The 18,911-nt window shown below is 40.9% G+C and overlaps 2 protein-coding genes across 2 annotated transcripts in view; both read left to right on the top strand.

Moving 5' to 3' along the window:
* Window positions 1-772, top strand: part of LOC148046366 (vomeronasal type-2 receptor 26-like) — a 21,975-nt gene extending 21,203 nt beyond the window's left edge. Inside the window, exon 7 of the mRNA XM_087714698.1 lies at window positions 1-772. This exon is cut by the window's left edge and continues 484 nt beyond it. Within this exon, the coding sequence (XP_087570824.1) occupies window positions 1-439 (439 nt within the window). The 3' untranslated portion in view covers window positions 440-772.
* Window positions 773-10,754: 9,982 nt separating this feature from the next.
* On the top strand, window positions 10,755-18,569 carry LOC148046365 (vomeronasal type-2 receptor 26-like). Its single transcript, XM_087714696.1, has 6 exons — window positions 10,755-10,780; window positions 11,062-11,353; window positions 12,127-12,981; window positions 14,850-15,077; window positions 16,416-16,542; window positions 17,365-18,569. The coding sequence occupies exons 1-6, from the start codon at window positions 10,755-10,757 to the stop codon at window positions 18,285-18,287; spliced, it is 2,451 nt and encodes an 816-aa protein (XP_087570822.1). The 3' UTR covers window positions 18,288-18,569.
* The last annotated feature ends 342 nt before the right edge of the window (window positions 18,570-18,911 follow it).

Genomic DNA, 18,911 nt, shown 5'->3' with positions numbered 1-18,911 from the left:
TGCTGTCTGGTGGACCATTTCTCCTCCTTTCCCAGAGTTGGACATGCATTCCCAGCTGGATGAGATCTTAGTGCAATGCAACGAAGGCTCGGAGATCATGTTATATGTTGTGCTGGGCTACATGTGGCTACTGGCCCTCATCAGCTTCACAGTGGCCTTCTTTGCCCGGAAGTTACCCGACACGTTCAATGAAGCCAAGCTCATCACCTTCAGCATGCTGGTCTTCTGCAGTGTTTGGGTGTCCTTTGTGCCCACGTACTTGAGCACCAAGGGGAAATCCATGGTGGCTGTGGAAGTCTTCTCTATCTTGGCCTCAAGTGGTGGTTTACTAGGTTGCATTTTCCTGCCCAAGTGCTACATTATCATACTGAGGCCAGAGCTGAATATGAGAGAGCAGCTAGTTAGGAAAAAGAATGGTGTGATTTCAAGAGCAACATGAATGATGGCTGAATTCTATGATGCTATAAAAAGAATATGACAATAATCAGCCAAAGAATTTCATTCAGGAATAATTGTCTTCTCCCATTTTTAATGGCAATAACTTTTAGATGTATAAAACACCCCATAGTGTTTTATAACATTGTCTGGGTGGTTTACTTTGTACGCATTCTTTGCATACTGCACCCAAAATCTGCGTCCTTTCATTCTTGGAAGGATGAAAGGCTAAGTTAACCTTGAGTGCCTTCAGGATTGAAGTCAAGGCTTTGGGCAGAGTTTAAAGGCAAATTTGCTCTCACTGTTCCCTCTGGGTTCTTAATGTAAGAAACTTCACATGTACACAATAAAAAGGAGAAAAAAATGTGCAGAACTTTTTCTAGATGAAGACTTCTTTGTTCAGAAATAAAGTGCTTGCGTTTTCCAGAACTGATATTGTTTATTGAACAAGATTTTTTAAATATATATTTAGACTTAAACTTAGAATAACTTTATTGTCACTTTAAATGTATGCTAATTGGCATACATTAAAGTAAAATTTCATTCCATACAGTTGTCAAAGGGTCATCTCCTCCAAAATACACTATATAAAGATGATAAATAAATAAGTAAATAAATAAATGAGCATATGCCCATATACCCACATCTAATGCATGACACAGAGAATTAACAGTGTAGTTTGGATTTATAAATGTACAGGGTGAGAAAAACAAATCTTGCGAGTTTACCGGACAGATGGCATAGGGAACAAAGCTGTTACAGAATCAGAAGTCCTGCTAGAAATACTTCAAAACTAGAGGGGAACAACAGAAACAGACTATAAAGTGGGTGTGTGGGGTCTTTAACAATGCTTTAAGCACATAGCACTTATAAGCAGTATCCTGAATAAAAGGAAGTGGCCTTCCTATAACCTTCCTTGCTGTCCTTACCATTCTCTATATGGACTTTCTGACTGAGGCATTAACACCAAAGCAAACAGTGATGAAGAGATTGTTTGTTAAAATGATCTCAATCTTCTCTCTGGAAAAAGTGACCAGGACAGAAGGACAAAGATCTGCTCTCCTCATCTGACACAGGAATGCAAGTGTTGGTTTGCTTCACTCAGGATGACATGTGGAGAGACCAATTCAGATTGTTAATTGTCTGCACCCCCAGATCCTTAATGGTGTTGATCACCTTTAGAGCTGCATTCTTGATACTGAGTGTACTATGACAAGGCTGGCTCTTTTTAACATCTGTGAAGTAACCATCCTCTGCTACCAAATGTGATGTTCCCGTGGGTCATCCATGAGGCCAATGTTGAGAAAAGACAGGACACGAACTTTCTCGAGATGGAGCGACCCAGATTGGGGGTCTGGTAGCCCCTTTTATTGAGATAGGACAAAGGCAGGAGGAGCAATAACATGTGATAGAAAACAGCCTGTAAAAGTACAATTTCTAATCTACTGCTTCAGGAAAGTTCTCTCTATATATGGTCAAATCCTGGGCGTCATTGGTAGGGCACATCTCAGAATGTTATGTTATTCACTATCAGGATGTTATGGCTTTCTCGGAGCCAGTTGTCTCCTGTGTGATTCAGCATGACTCTGCAGGCCCTAGTATGAACTAGACCATGGAGGACACACACCTACACAAGGAACTATATTACAACATCTCCTACTTTTTTATTTTCTTTTTGTCAAAAAGACTTTCCCTCTTCATCTACCAGGGCTGATCACAGCATTCTACACATAAACCAATAGAAAATCACATCATGGCAGAGGGTGGGCAAAGAGGGAATAGAAAGTTACAGCACAGCATAGGGGTGAGAAAGGGCATTTGTGGGAGTAGCTGGCTCACATAGTTCATGTTACATGAGGCTGCATAGTGAGTCCTGGCTGTTTAGGCCGGAAAGATGTTTCTGGTGCGATGTTTTGCATCCCTGTGTATGTGTGTTTCAGACAGCAGAAACTGCCCTGCACACACACACCCGGAATGTTTTTGTTTTTTAAAAGGCAGCATCTCCTTCTTCGTTGCTGGGCATGCGGAAGGGATCTTTCCCCATGAAAGGGGTTGACTGTTCATGTAACTCCATGTGGTTGACAATGTGAATGTTCTTCTGTGGAGCCAAGCTAGAGAGTATATTCTTACACATAGTTAATAAAGAGGATACACATTGAATACAGCAACACAACAGTATCAGCAAAGCAACAAGGGTTATAATGGTCTTGGAAACATTTCCCAACCAGATAAAATTAGGTAACCAAGAGGTCATCCAATCCCACCAGGAGACCAAGGCTTTGTATGTTTGTCCAACTGTTTGAACGGTATCATGTAATATGTCCACACTGGTTTCAGTTTGTCCGGACTGGTTCAAATAATGACAACAAGTAGCATTCAACCAAACACATAGTAGGGAGATCTGCAGCGAAAGACGGGGCAGCCGGTTGGGGGAGTGGAGGGTGAAGGGTGCTCTGCTCTGTTTTCCAGGTCAGAGACAGAGACAGCCTCAAGCTGTGGTTCCTGTTGGTTGGTCATGGTCAGGCTGCTTCTGTGTTTGTGTAGGTGGTTGTATAGGTGGTGTTGTATAGGTGGTTTTGGCAAATATGGTCTTACGTGCCGTCCTGGGATCCAAAGAACTTTGTCTTTTAGTTGGGTTGCAGCGTAGTTCCTTTCCCAGGTAATCAGGTCAGCAGGTTCAAGTCAGGCAAGCAGCGATAGTAGACAGGTGGATGGGAGGTGTCTGCAGTAGGTGGAGCTGCAAAATGATGAGTCGCTGCCAAGGATGGTGGGCTGCCGGTGTGTTGCATTGCACCCCTATTGCCAATATATCTGTCCAGGGCATGTTTTAATGTCTGGTTGGCGCGCTCAGCCAACACCTGAACCTGGCTGTTATAAGGAATGCCAAATTTCTCTTTTGGGCGTCCCAGCGATGCAAAGGTCCGAATACAATGATTAATAACATGTTTGGTGGCTTCACCCCTTTGGGGGGATGCCATAATGTAGCCTGAATATGTATCAATGGAAACATGTAGATATTTCCAAGGAGCAAATGGAGGATATTGGGTAACATTCATTTGCCAAATTTGGCAACACTCTGTCCCTCAGGGATTAACTCCCATCGGGAGGGGGTTTGCCTGCTGGCTACAGGTGGGGCACTGCTGAACAATGGCAGATGCCTCATTTGCAGTAATGCCAAATGGTTTTATGAGCGCTTTATTATTCTGGTGAAAGTAAGAGTGGCTATCCCAAGGTGTGATAGCAGAACAAACATTGACATGAGGTGGGGGCTGATGCCACAGCGTCAGCAACATCATTGCCCTCCTGGAGAGGCCCAGGGAAAGGCTGATATGGGAGACATGGAAAAAATGACAGTGAGAGGAGACAAGACCTTGTAAAGTGAGAAACAGAGACAAAAGTTGTGAATCAATAGAAGAAGAGAGATAAGACTCATACAAAGAGGTTATAATCTGAGTCACATAAAGACTATCAAGAATTAAGTTAAACGGTTGTTTGTCAAATAACTGAAAGGCCAAGATGGAAGTGGCCAATTCATCTCTTTGAGCAGATTTTTGTGGCTCTGTGAGCTGCGTGTGCCATGTACCATCCTCCTGCCAGGCACATGCTCCCATCGGCAAAGACAGTTATAGCGTCTTTGATAGAAAAAAGCTGTTGAAGGAGGCTTCCACTGGAGCGGAAGGGCTTTTGTAATTAGGGCTGCAAAAAGGGTGGGTGTCTGAGAAATAGTGGACAGGTGTCATGAGATCACATTCTTGGGGAATCAAATTTGGATTGGGGATGCCGCAGCGCTCCCACGGGTTGGAGAATTTTATTAGCAGCCCGCAAATTATGCAAAAAATGCCATTTACCAGATTTCTCTCTCTGTCACTTTCTTCACTTTCTCTTTCCCTCTCTTCACATTCTCTTTCCCTCTTTTCACTTTCTTCTGTCACTTTCTCCTTCTCCCTTCTCTTTTCCTCTTCCCCCTCCCTCCTTCACTTTCATCACTTTCTCTGTACTCTCTACTGCCCAACCTGTCCCCATAATTTACCTACCAAATAGGCGCAGTTCCCTTACTGGATCCTTCGCTCACTCAAACACACACACACACACAAACTTACACATGCACAAAACCATTTTTCTCCATTCCAATTCGGATCCTATAAATCAATTGCTCTGTGAAACATCTGTGAAAAGAATTCCAAGGGCTTCCCGGGGGGGCGTGGCCTGCAGAGGCCCCGTATCAAACCCATCCCCTCCCTTTAGCTGAGGGGCGGTAACATTGTTGGACAGACCCTTGGCAATTGCCTTGTTAATCTCTTTAAGGTATTCTGAGGCCCAAATGGCATACTGAGAGGGGGTAAGAAGCATGCCTGACAAAAGGGTTTGGAACAGCATCCTGGAGAGCGTTACGCCACACTTGCGGGGCGGGGGAAGGGGAGGAAGGGAGAGGGGAATAATCTACTGCTTCAGGAAAGTTCTCTCTATATATGGTCAAATCCTGGGCGTCATTGGTAGGGCACATCTCAGAATGTTATGTTATTCACTATCAGGATGTTATGGCTTTCTCGGAGCCAGTTGTCTCCTGTGTGATTCAGCGTGACTCTGCAGGCCCTAGTATGAACTAGGCCATGGAGGACACACACCTACACAAGGAACTATATTACAACGAACATCTACAATGATCTCTTTGTTTTATTAATATTTAGAATCTAGTTACTTTAATTACAATAAAATTCTGATATGGTTTATAGTCATGTATTTAGGGGGACTTAATAACTCAGTGGTAAAACACATAGCTTATAGATCAGAAGGTCAACAGTTCAGTGGTTTGAATCCCTAGCACTGCATGATGGAGTGAGTTCCCATTACTTGTCCCAGCTTCTCTCTACCTAACAGTTCGAAAGCACGTAAAAAGTGCAAGTAGAAAAATAGGGACCACTTTGGTGGGAAGGTAACAGTGCTCTGAGCACCTCCATACGCCTTCATGACCATGGAGTCTTCAGACAACGCTGGTTCTTTGCCTTAGAAGCAGAGATGAGCACAGCCCCTAGAGCTGGAAACAACTAGCATGCATCTCTTTATCTTTACTTATTTATTGGTACCCTCTTTCCAACACATTTTCTTTCTAATATCATTTTTTAAATTTATGGGACGGGGATCATATTCAAAACTTTGGAAACTGCAAGAGTAATAGCAATAGCACTTAGACTTATATAGTGTTTCACAGTGCTTTACAGTCCACTCACAGCAGTTTACAGAATCAGCCTATTGCCCCCAACACTCTGGGTCCTCATTTTACACACCTCAGAAGGATGGAAGGCTGAGTCAACCTTCAGCCTGGTGAGACCCAAACTGCCAAACAGCTAGCAGCCAGTGATCAAGAGAAGTAACCTGCAGTACTGGACTCTAACCACTGCACTACTGCAGCTCTTGAGTGTTATCCTCTGCTATACAAGATGAAAAGTTGAGCCAACCAAATTACTTCTGTACTTGTGGAAACATTTTTTGCCTAGTGATTGCTTCAGCTTGCAATATTTATGCAATTTTAGGATCATTTTTTTGCCATCTTATCCCTTATTTTGTTTATTTGTTTATCAAATTTATAAACCGAGCCACCCCATATGGGAGGCAGTCCTCAGTAATACACAACAAAATAAATTAAAACCGCAAATAAAAACAACCGATATACAAATATGTAAAAATCATATGAATGGTAAATATAAAAACATAGCTACAAGTTCTAGGCGAAGAGGGAAGAAAAACAGCCATCCCAGCAATAGAGTCATCTAAACACATCTCCCATTCCCTGGGAGCCCCAGGTTTGATAATATAACCAGTTCTTGAGGGCCTTCAGGAATAAAACAGGATGGCTCATCTAATTTTAAGGACAAAGAATGTTCCATAAGCAGGGAAACACAAACAGAGAAGTTCAATTGCATGGAAACCACTGAGTGCATGCCCTTATATGACAGTCCCTACAGGATGTATTCTCTGGCAAATCTAATGAGGTAACCTGATATAATCAGGGAGACGCAGTCCATAAAATAGCCTGGCCTCACCTCATCAAGGGTTTTATACATCAAAACCAGCACCTTGAATTGAACTGGTAAACAATGCAGCTCACAGAGCAGAAGGATGCAGCGCGGCGGCATGCACTTTGAAGACAGTGTTGTGTGCGTGCCTTCACAATTCAGTGCAGCCACTCCATCCCGTTAAACCGCCTCATGGTTAAAAAAAAAGGAAACTCGGCCCGACTTGGGTTTAATGAAGGCGGCACTCTGCACACACCCAGAGGATCTCCCCACTTTTACAACCAACCAAAGTGGCATGCTGGAGCGGGAGCGGCAAGTGGGCTCGTCATCACATGACGGCTTTATCTTTTGCCGCCCGCCAGTCCCTTTAAACCCTCTTTTTGCCATGCAAGTTGGGAGGAGACGGACGGAGGGAGGCTGGAAGGCAGCGAGATGCCCCTTGTGTCGCTGCTTCTCAGAGCGGTGTGTGTGGCTTGCTCGCCTGAGTCTCTCCAGCTGTGCTTCCGCCCTGACTCAGAGGCCACTGAGGGAGGATGATCGAGCCAGGAAGCCCCCACCCTACTGTCCATGCCTCTCCAAGCCAGGTAAGAAGCGCTGCACCCCGCTCCTCACCGGCCCCTCGTTTACTCTTTAACCAAACTGCCTTTGGGTCTGGCTCTTCTTTCCCCGCTTTTGCTTTGACTTCTCCTTTTTGCAAAGGGGGAAATGTGTGGTCGGGGGTGCACTTGTAGGAGTGGACTACCTAGCCCTGGGTTTCCCCTTCTTTCTCCCCTTCTTTTGCTCCCCCTGCAAAAGCCGCCTCTGAAGCCCTGACGCAAGCGGCTGGCGCTGGCAGACATAGGACGGCTTTTGCCCGCTTGCCTCACTGCCATGAATCTCACTGCACATCACTGCATCTGGTATACTCTGGGCCCATAACCAGTGTTAGGTAGCTCCCCCGCAAGTGTATTCAGAGAAGCGTTGTGAGAGTTGTGTTGGAGAACACACAAACCAGCATACAGAGACACTGCAGTTTAAATAGGCTTTTACTTTTGTGGAAATAGTGGTATCAGAGTCCATCAAACAGTCCAAGTCATACACGGATAAGACAGTCAGTCATCAATGTCTTTCAGTTAAGGCATAATCCAAATAACATAGTCCATACACATACAAACAGTCTGGTACCCAAAGTTTGCTAGCAGTTGCAAAACTTACAATAGCTCACGGTACTTTCTAATAGCCAGCTTCCAAAACACTCAGATCAGATCAGCCCAGCATCTAACAAACAGAGAGCTAACATTCTGGCTCCCTCTTATGGCCGATTGAGAAAAACAAGAACCAATCACATTTTACAGTATGATTTAAAGAAACAGGTACAGCATTGCTATATGATTTATATATTGCCAAGCCAACCGTTAGATTATATTCCTAACACCCACCAAGCCATGTGCACAGAACCAGTAGTAAAATAATCCCACCACTGATAAAGGAGTATCAAAACCTAATAGGCCCAGTTTGTTCACCAAATGCTGAGGAATGATTGTGTTGAGTGCTGAGCTAAAACCAACATACAGCATTCGCACATGAGTATTCTTCTCCTCCAGGTGCACCAAGCTAACATGAAGCACAGACAAAAGTGCATTGTCTATAGAGCGATCCTTCTGATAGGCAAGTTGTAATGAGTCAAAAGGAATGAAACCATATACCATATTTTTCAGAATATAAGATGCACCTTTTTCCCTCAAAAAAGAGGCTGAAAATCTGGGTGTGTCTTATACACTGAATACAGCATTTTTGCCTCTCGAAACTCTGCCCCTTCACCAAAATGGCCATACAGAGCTTGTACAAGGCTTTCAAAGAGCTCCTGGAGGCTGGGGAAGGCAGAAATGTGTGAAAAACAGGCAGTTTTTCCTCAATTTTGCTTCCTAAAGGCTATCCGTGTCTTTTTTTTTAACAAAAAACAGGCCTGTTTTCATGAAAAATGGGCCAATTTTTGCTTGTTAATGCCCCCCGGAGCACTCTACAAGCCTCCTTATGGGCTATTCATGCTCTTGTTTTTTTAAAAAAAAATGAGCCCGTTTTTGTAAAATGTGGGCCGTTTTCGGAAGGTTTGCAGTGCAAAAACTTTTTTTTATTTGCCTCTTCAAAGCCTTGGTGTGTCTTATATTCCGGTGTGTCTTATACTCCAAAAAATATAGTAATCCATTACCAAACTCTCAAATGTTTAATGATAAGAGAAGTGAGTGTGACTGGATCTTAATCATGAAAGCAAGTGATTATAGTTATGGAGGGGGCACTGGTACAATATGTACCATGTCTTAAAACATGTCAGCAAAGAGGAGGGGCAGAAAAGATATGCATTTAACTGAATCAGGAGATTGTGAGATGAGAAGGGAGAATTTATCTGGCTACTAATCAATCACTTGTTCTTTTAATCAGCATTGCTTTCCTTGGATTGAGAAAGCAAGACTCAAAATCTGTTATGATCCCAAGATCAGTTCTTTCTCCCCTGATGAGGAGCTGTCAAGAGATGGGTCACATAATTTCTCCAACTGGAAACATATTTGAATAGCTTTGGGAAAGGGAATTGCCTACCTACCTAAAGTAAATAAACTTGTTTTTTGGGCATGCACAGAACCTAGGGGGACAGTGCAGTTTAAGTTTACCATTAGCAACAACTCCATGAGGCTCAGTAGGTAGCATTATGCATCAATCAGATGATAATTATTGTAATCTACAACTTTAGATATGCATAAAACCAATAGAGAGTCTATTTTATTGTCCCAGGCAAAGTGTGGTGAAAAAGATGTGGCTGCACTCCTATGAATGGAGCCAAATTACTTTGGCATTCAACGAGACTCACATACTTTGCCATGGGTTTCTACTCTCTTTTTTTGTCCTCCAAGCTTCTTTCAGCAAGACTTTTAACCCCATTTGCAGTAAGAAACTACATTTTCTGCCTAGTTTCCCCGCTCACTTCAGAGATGTAGTCATTGGAGAATTTGTGTCTACTGTATATTCTGAATTGCCTTTACTACACTTTATGGACTTTCCAGAAACATCTTTGAGAGGAAGGCAAGTACTCCTTTCAAAGAAAATGATGTGCCCTTCAAGGGTTGGTTTTTTTTTAAGGGGATTGTATTCAAGATATAAGGGACACAGAGGCTCAGTGACTAAGACACTGAGCTTGTCAATCAGAAAGTTCAGCAGTTCTCCAGTTCAAATCCCTAATGCTTTGTAGCGGAGTGAGCTCCCATTACTTGTCCCAGCTTCTGCCAACCCAGCAGTTTGAAAGCATGTAAAAGTGCAAGAAGAAAAATAGGAACTACCTTTGGTAGAAAGGTAACAGCATTCTGTGCACCTTCAGCATTTAGTCATGCCGGCCACATGACCATGGAGATGTCTTCGGATTCCTTGGCTTAGAAACGGACATGAGCATCACCCAACTAGAGTCGGGAATGACTAGCACATATGTACGAGGGGAAACATTACTTTTACTATTCAAGATATTCTGATTATACTTTTGATGAGAATTAAAACTGGTTTAAGAATGGTTTTTATTTATTCATTTGTCTTGGTTAATGATGTTTCAGGTGCTGGAATATAGCTGGAATGTAGCCTTATAGACCTGGTTTTGTGTCTGTTGTTATTCATGAATTAATCTCTTCGTGAGAAGATTTGGTTTTAATTACATTGTTCCTCTATTTTTTTATTTAGTATACAAAAAGAAAAAGAAACCACATCAAAACTATTCAGCATGAATATTTTAATAAAAGTTGTAAGTCCTCTACATCTATGATTCCCATACTATATAATGACACTGTTCGTATTTTTTCACTTATTCCTTATTTGCAAACACTTCTAATACCAAGACTTTTATTTTATAACTATTGTAGTTACTTGAGGTTTCTACTTATCATGCAGTGAGTCTCCTTGGTACTTTAAGACACACAAAGAAGGGACAGATTTAAATATATGAATGTGTAAAAATGATATATCTTAAGCAGGGATTGGTTGATGCTGGCATTGCTGCCAGTTCACTTTGCACATGCTTCATACACTGTCGGCTGTAAATTGTTCTGTGCATGCACAGAACATGAAAACATGACTAAAAAACAAGCCGGCAGGGGCAACTGGGAACCGATTCAGGGGCATGGCCAGCAAGCTGTCCTTACCAGTTTTGCAAGTATATCTTAAGTATTTGGATTGTCATTAATTGATGGCACAATCCATCAGCTTCTGCCCTCCAGTTGAATTGTTGCCCTACATACATGAAAAAATTCTTACAATTGCATTAAACTTCTGTTTTAAACTTCTCAAAATGTGATGCACAAATGCTGTCAGATCCTCAAGTGAGATTCAGACCCTCCAATTCAGTTCCTCATTACACTGCAACTGCCATAAATGTGAATCAGTTGCCAGGCACCCAAATATAAATCACATGACCAAGGGGATGTGGTTATGGTTCTAAGTTGTATGGATGGTCATAAATAACTTTTTTCAGTGCCGTTGTAACTTTGTATGGTCTGTTGTAACTGAGGACTTCCTATACTCATTCAAGCAGACAAATACATCATTTTAGGTGTGGAGAAAAACATTAATATTGTAGAACTAAATGAAATTCTTCTTGCAGGCCATTGTCTAAAAACTTACAGCATGTCCTAGCCTTCAATTTTGCCATTCAGGAAATCAACATGAATGAGGATTTGTTACCCAACATCACCTTGGTCTCCAAGGTACATGAGAATGGTTTTCAGGCAAAGAAAGCCTCTGAGAACCTTTTGGATTTCCTCTTTCTTGAAAGCTACTGCCCCTTGAATTACAGAAACGGAAAGGACCAAAACATTATGGCTGTCATTGGTGATCTTCCTTCCCAGAACACCATCCAGATAGCCAACATCTTAAATGCCTACAAAATTCCACAGGTAAGGATCTGGGTTCACATAAATGCTCAAGCAGGAAGAGGAAAAGGTGGTAGTTTAAAAAAACTATAGGAGGACCAAAATTGGGGGTAATCTCTCAAAAGCAGATCAAGGTTTTATTTGTTTATTTTGTCAGAGAAATGCAATGCATCAATTACTATTGCAACAGGAGTAATTCTTAATAAGCACAAATATTACATTTGGTATGTAAGAAATGGTGTAACTATCCTTCTTGCTATCTTGATTCTCCTCCTCCTCCTCCTTCTCAGTCTCAAGCTTAGCCATTATTAACGGATATGGTAGCAATGTGTCTGATATTGTCTTTCCATCTTCTGTGCATTCCTCTTGTTATTTGACTTTCTCCTCTTGTTCTTTATGCCATAACAACTTTAAATATATTGATCAGTAAAGTAATAGATATGTTGCCCTTATACTGTACAGAAAAAGTTATTTGAGTGCCAAGATGGGAAATTAATACTGTCCAATCCTTAATGAATAAGCCTCCTTTTTTACCCATTCCTATCTGCTGTCTATTTCTGCTTAGCACAATCAAAAACTGAGATGACTTGGTCTAAAAAGTGATGAATTGAAAACTAATGAAGGTCTTATAGCAAAAGCTATAAGGAAAGACTTGTTATTCCCAGATTTAAAATTTAACATCAGGATTTTTGATTGAAATAACGTCCAAAAGAAATGTACTTACTTCCTTCTTGTTGACATATCTGCAAAAACAGTACATTGTCTAAAAGCACATCATTATTATTCCCACTCTGCAGCTCAGTTTTGGCACTTTTGACCTGGCATTGAGTGATAAACAGCAGTTCCCTTCTTTCTTTTGGATGACTCCAAATGAAAACCTCCAGTATGCTGGGATTATTCAGCTCTTGAAATATTTTGGATGGAATTGGATTGATCTCCTCATTCCAGAAGATGCCACTGGAGAGAGATTTCTCAGAATTCTGAGACCGAAATTCATCCAGAGTGACATTTGCATTTCTTTAATTCAGTTTGTTCCAAGAGTGACCACTTATAACCCCAGTGTCTTACGGAAGAGTAATCTAAGTAACATAGGACGTCTCTTGTGGTATAGTCAAACCAATGTAATACTTGTTTATGGGGACATGGAATCTATAGAAGGTTTACGAATAATTCTTGAAAGCTTAGAAATTGGTAGCAGGTGCCCAATAGAGAGGGTTTGGATCATAAGTGCTCTCTGGGATGTCACATCTGTCTTTGAGTCAAAGAAATTCACCACATTCTCCTTCAATGGCAGCTTGTCTTTTGCCCTACACACAAACAGGGTACCAGGCTTTCAAGAGTACCTGGAGAACTTAAATACATATCACTCTAAAGTCCCTTTACTACCTATGTTCTGGAGTGCCGCATTTATTTGTTCATTTCCAATAGACAGTATACTTGCACCAGGCCAAAGAAAATGCACTGGGAAAGAGGATTTGGGGAGTCTCCCTGGAACTGCCTTTGAAATGGAGATGTCTGGCCAGAGCTACAGTATTTACAATGCTGTGTATGCTGTAGCACATGGTCTCCATGCTATATATTCATCCAGAGCCAAGCAGAAGACAAGAGGCAATGAAGAGAAGTGGAATTTTCTGAAAGTCCAACCTTGGCAGGTGAGTTATGTTGCCTTTCAATGGGAACGTATCCATAATAATATAGTTATTTTAATGTTTACACAATTCACTAAGTAAACTTTTATGAATGAAGACAAATATACATGTCCCAGGATAATGATGAGAGATTGAATCTGGGTCGGTCAATGGGACCAGAGATTTACTCATCCGAGCTTCCAGATTCATGCTGGAGACTCTCTTCAGGATATTTCTCTCTACTATAATGCATGCTTTGGGCTGTTTATTTTATATTTTTTTGAATATTTTTTTATAATTTTAACAATTTAAATATAAAAATTCAATATCTATATAAAAAGTGTGTTTGCAGATTCATTCCTTGATTATCTTTTCTAGAATCTTTCCAGATATTGAGGTCAGGCTGATAGATCTGTAGTTTACTGGATTTATTTTTTATTCCTTTTTTGAAGATGGGAACTACATCAGCTATTTTCCAGTTCTCTGATAGTTCCCCACTATTCCAGGACATTAGAAAGATATAGTTCAGTGAGATCATGTCTGCCAGTTCCTTCAGTATCTTGGGATTTAATCCATCTGGTTCTGATTATTTGAATTCATGTAGGGTGGACATGTGCTCTCTTACCATTTTCTTGACTATTTTAATTTCTATTCCTGATATGTTTTTCATGGTTCTGGTTTTTTTTTTCAGAGTGAGAAGAAATTTATTATCAGCTTATTCAATATATGCCTAATATCTCAGTTAATTCATTTTTAGTGTATTTTTTTAACAAATTTGTTTCCGAGTTTAAAATATTTTATTTCCTTTTTCATAACACACACTCACATGTATACTATACATAGCCCATATCATATAGTATTAAGTAATAATTACATCAGTTCCTCTTGTCAACAATGCCCCTCAAAATAGAAACCCATTATAGCTCTTCTGCTCTCCATACACCTCTTTCTTCTACCACCCTCCAATTTTCTATCTTCCCTCCATCATCCTTTCCTACTCTACTTCCCCTCCCTTTCTACTGCTCCTCTCTCTACAATCCACTCCTCCTTATCCTTCTCATCTTCCTCCCTTATCCTCTCTCCTATCCTTTTCTGCCCATCCTTCTTCTTTCCCACTCCTCCTCTCCTTGGTGTATTTCCACTACATGTCAATATACTTAGCCTATCCTATTTTTAAAGAAAAAAATAGTAATAGTAATAGTAATAAAAATATAAGATAAAGAAAGAAAAAAAAGGAAACAGTATACATGTGGTGTCAAATTACATTGAGATCTAACACATCTCGTCTAATCTGATATATAACCCTTGTGATATCCTTATATATAATGGGCTTGCCACAAAGAAGAGGGAGTCAAGCACTTGAAGGCAGGACAAGAAGCAATGGATGGAAAATAATCAAATAGAAAACCAACCTAGAACTAAGGAGAAATTTCTTGATAGTTAGAACAATTAATCAGCGGAATGATTTGCTTCCAGAAGTTATGGGTGCGCTAATACTGGAGGTTTTTAAGAAGAGATTGGATAACTATTTTTCTGAAATGGTACAAGGTTTCCCGGTGGAGCAGGGAGTTGGACAAGAAGAGATGAAAATATCCAAGTTCCCTTCCAAGTCTTTTATTCTATTATTCTGTTATATTTCTTAGCAATTGTCTTTATCCATCATAAAGTACAAATAAGCAATATATATACAAAAATATCTATTACTAATACTTAAACATAAAAATATGAATATAGTCCTGCAAAACAGAATTATGCCGTTGGAACATTAAAAAATACTATCAACTCAAATGTTTGATTGTTTATTAAAAACTGGTTGGGCAGCATTTCATAAATCCCATATTGTATTGCCTGCTATGGACACCAATTTCTCACTTGTCTCTCTTATCTTTTAGCTTCGTTTATTTCTGAAAAACCTCCATTTCAACAATAGTGTTGGGGAAGAAATAGCTTTCAATGAGAATGGAAACCTGGCAGCAGCATATGATATCATCAACTTGATTACTTTCCCCAACAGATCCTTTCAGAAAGTCCAAGTTGGACATATTGAACCTCAGAGTTCTCAAAAGGAAGACTTCGCCATAAATACAACTGTCATTGTATGGAACCCCAAATTTAAGCAGGTGAGTTAAACAAAACGAAATAAAACATGGGGATATTTTCTCAAATATCTAGAATTTTAAACTGGTAATCTTAGATTAGTTCCAAGATCATTTGATATCTTCTTAATGTTGTTAGAACACTCTTGTATTCTGGAAAAATGTATATTACACTTTCAGATTGTAGGGAAAGGGAGTTCAGATCACTGGGGTTTTGGACCCTTTGAGTTCAGGGGCTTCTTGAGAGCTTAGTGAAGTGGAAGATTCATCTTTTGAAAGGTAACACTGAATGGATGATTTACCTTTCTCCTTTAAAAAATATATCAAAAATTACACTTACATTAATAGAAACAGAAAGGTGTGTGTGTGCGTGTGTGTGTGTGCGTGTGTAAGATAAATAGATGATTGATTGATAGATAAATTACAGATAGACAGATAGATAGATAGATAGATAGATAGATAGATGGATGGATGGATGGATGGATGGATGGATGGAGAGATGGAGAGATAGATGGAGTGATGGAGGGATAGCAGTAGCAGTAGACTTATATACCGCTTCATAGGCCTTTCAGGCCTCTCTAAGCGGTTTACAGAGAGTCAGCATATTGCCCCCAACAATCTGGGTCCTCATTTTACCCACCTCGGAAGGATGGAAGGCTGAGTCAACCCTGAGCCGGTGAGATTTGAACCGCTGAACTGCTGATCTAGCAGTAGCCTGCAGTGCTGCATTTAACCACTGCGCCACCTTGGCTCTTGGGATGGATGATTGATATATAGAAGATGAATAGATAGACAGACAGGCAGGCAGACAGACTTTCCCACTGATGAGTTTATCTGACTTTGTAGTCAAAGTTTGAATCAGCTGAATCAATGAAAATTGGGATACCACCCTTGAGTGGCAACATAACACAGGAATAATAGGAAAAGGATACAAAATGCTAAACAGGAATATTTTGGCTGTCAGCTCAGCAGTTTCAACATTCTTTCCCATACATCACAAATTTATTTTGGATTTTCTTATTACTATTCAAATTTAAAACAGCTCATTAAGGTCATGACAAACATACTCTTTAATGGTCCTCTTTAGGACATCTCAAGTTGCTTTATGTAATGTGAAGAGGTGTCCGGATTTGGATTTGTCTTCAAATTTTCAATAGTAGTTCAAAGACTTTTCAGATTTTAACTGCTCCTCTGACTAATTCTAGCAATCGGTCCTAGGAATTCCAAATTTTGCATTATTAGAAATTACAAGAAACTGTGGTGGGCGGGGTTGGATTTATTTAAAGACCGTGACTGCTGACTGATTGATTCAAAGCTTGATTCTAATCCATTTTAATGTCTTCCTCTGGCCATTCTCATTAGACACCACCTTCTGCCACCTGTGTAGAAAGCTGCCATCCTGGGTACAGGAAATTGATTGTGGAGGGAAAACAGGTTTGCTGCTATGACTGTGTCAAGTGTTCAGAGGGAAGCATTTCCACCATGATTGGTAAGAAAAAAAAGATCTGTGTTTCTTTAAAAATACATTTTGTTCTAACCAAGTTTGGGTTCTTGAATATACCATATTTTCCAGAGCATAATACACACCATTTCCCCCCAAAAAAGTGGGTGAAAATCTGGGTGCATCTTATCCTGTGAATACAGGGTTTTTGGCCTCCAGAAACCCCACGGCCCCTTCAGAAAAATGGATGTGGAGAAAGTTTGGGAGGTTTGACAAATGCTCCTGGGGACTGGGGAGGGCAAACAGGAGGGAAATGTGGACTGGTCTTTGCTCATTCCCCTCCCCACTGGGCCTCAGGAGCACTCTGCAAGCTTCCTAAAAGCTATGCATGCTCTTTTTTTGGCAAAAAGGGTCATTTTTTCTTGTTCCCCCCCCCCAAAATGCAGCCCCAGGAGCACTATGCAATCCTCTCAAACTCTCTGCATGCCTTATTTTTTCACAAAAAATGAGGTGTGCAGTGGTTTGGGAGGTCTGCAGAATGCAATATTTTTTTTAGTTCACCTCTTCAAAATCGTATACTCCCAAAAATATGGTGGTTTTAAAGAAAAGCATGGATTGATTGGGATCTCTCACCAGCCTTGTTCTCTTTCTTCTTTTTTTAAATAAAAACATTTCTTTATTTAATTGTGTAATCTCTTGATCAGGAAACGTACTGTATTGAATACAAAATAAACTTTAAAAGGACTTTCTTAAAGTGAAACATTTAAGAGGTTTATTATCTCCCAAAACACCTTCAGGATGGAATGATTTTTAAGAACTTAATTCTATTTAATGTGTAGACTTTTTAGAGAGTTTATTTATGGTTTTCAGATTCCAACCAATGTGAGAGGTGTCCCACAGAGCAATATCCAAATGAGAAACACCATCAATGTATTCCCAAAATTATCACCTACTTATCCTACAAAGAAGACCTGGGAGAAGTCCTGACTGGCTTTGCTGTTTCTTTTGCTGTCATCACAATTGTGGTGATGGGGACATTCATCTTCCACCAGAACACTCCCATCGTCAAAGCCAACAATTGGGATATCACCTGCTCCCTGCTTGTCTCGCTCCTGCTGTGTTTTCTTTGCTCCTTCCTCTTCCTCGGATGTCCAGGGAAAGTCACATGTCTGCTCCGGCAAGCAGTTTTTGGAGTTGTCTTCTCCATTGCAGTGTCTTGTGTGTTAGCCAAAACCATCACTGTGGTTCTGGCCTTCATGGCCACAAAGCCAGGGAACCGCATGAGGTGGTGGGTGGGGAAAAGGCTGTCCGTCTCAGTCATTGTTTTTTGCTCCCTTATTCAAACAAGCATCTGTGCTGTCTGGTGGACCATTTCTCCTCCTTTCCCAGAGTTGGACATGCATTCCCAGCTGGATGAGATCTTAGTGCAATGCAACGAAGGCTCGGAGATCATGTTTTACCTTGTGCTGGGCTACATGTGGCTTCTGGCCCTCATCAGCTTCACAGTGGCCTTCTTTGCCCGGAAGTTGCCCGACACTTTCAATGAAGCCAAGCTCATCACCTTCAGCATGCTGGTCTTCTGCAGTGTTTGGGTGTCCTTTGTGCCTACGTACTTGAGCACCAAGGGGAAATCCATGGTAGCTGTGGAAGTCTTCTCTATCTTGGCTTCAAGTGGTGGTTTACTAGGTTGCATTTTCCTGCCCAAGTGCTACATTATCATACTGAGACCAGAGCTGAATACGAGAGAGCAGCTAGTTAGGAAAAAGAATGGTGTGATTTCAAGAGCAACATAAATGATGGCTGAATTCTATGATGCTATAAATAGAACATGACAATAATCGGCCAAAGAATTTCATTCAGGAATAGTTGTCTTCTCCCATTTTTTAATAGCAATAACATTTATACTGCCCCATAGTGCATTATAGCATTGTCTGGGTGGTTTACTATGTGAGCATTACTTGACTTAGAATAACTTTTTTGTCACTTTAAATGAACACTAATCGGAATGCATTAAAATGAAATTTCATTGCATGCAGCTCTCAAAGTGTCATCTCCTCCAAAATACACTACATAAACATGATAAATAAGTATTGGATTGGAATGGATTGGATTTATTCAATTTGTATGCCGCCCTATTCCCGAGAGACTCAGGGCTGCTAACAATCGAAGAGGGGAGGGGGTACAAAATAAAAATAAAAAGACAAACACATTTTAAAAACACAACAGTCATACAATCGAGTGGGGCTGAGAGATTCAGTAGCCCCAGGCCTGCCGGAACAGCCAGGTCTTAATGGCTTTGTGGAAAGCTGGAAGGGTGGTGAGGGTCCGGATCTCAACGGGGAGATCGTTCCAGAGGGCCGGAGCAGCCACAGAGAAGGCCCTCCCCCGGGGAGTTGCCAGATGACATTGGCCGGCAG

Source organism: Thamnophis sirtalis, unplaced genomic scaffold (assembly GCF_051295495.1).
Source record: "Thamnophis sirtalis isolate CommonGarterSnake01/CBP01778 unplaced genomic scaffold, rThaSir2_p1.2 scaffold_4, whole genome shotgun sequence".
NCBI lineage: Eukaryota > Metazoa > Chordata > Lepidosauria > Squamata > Natricidae > Thamnophis > Thamnophis sirtalis.
This window is presented reverse-complemented; position numbering and strand designations above follow the sequence as displayed.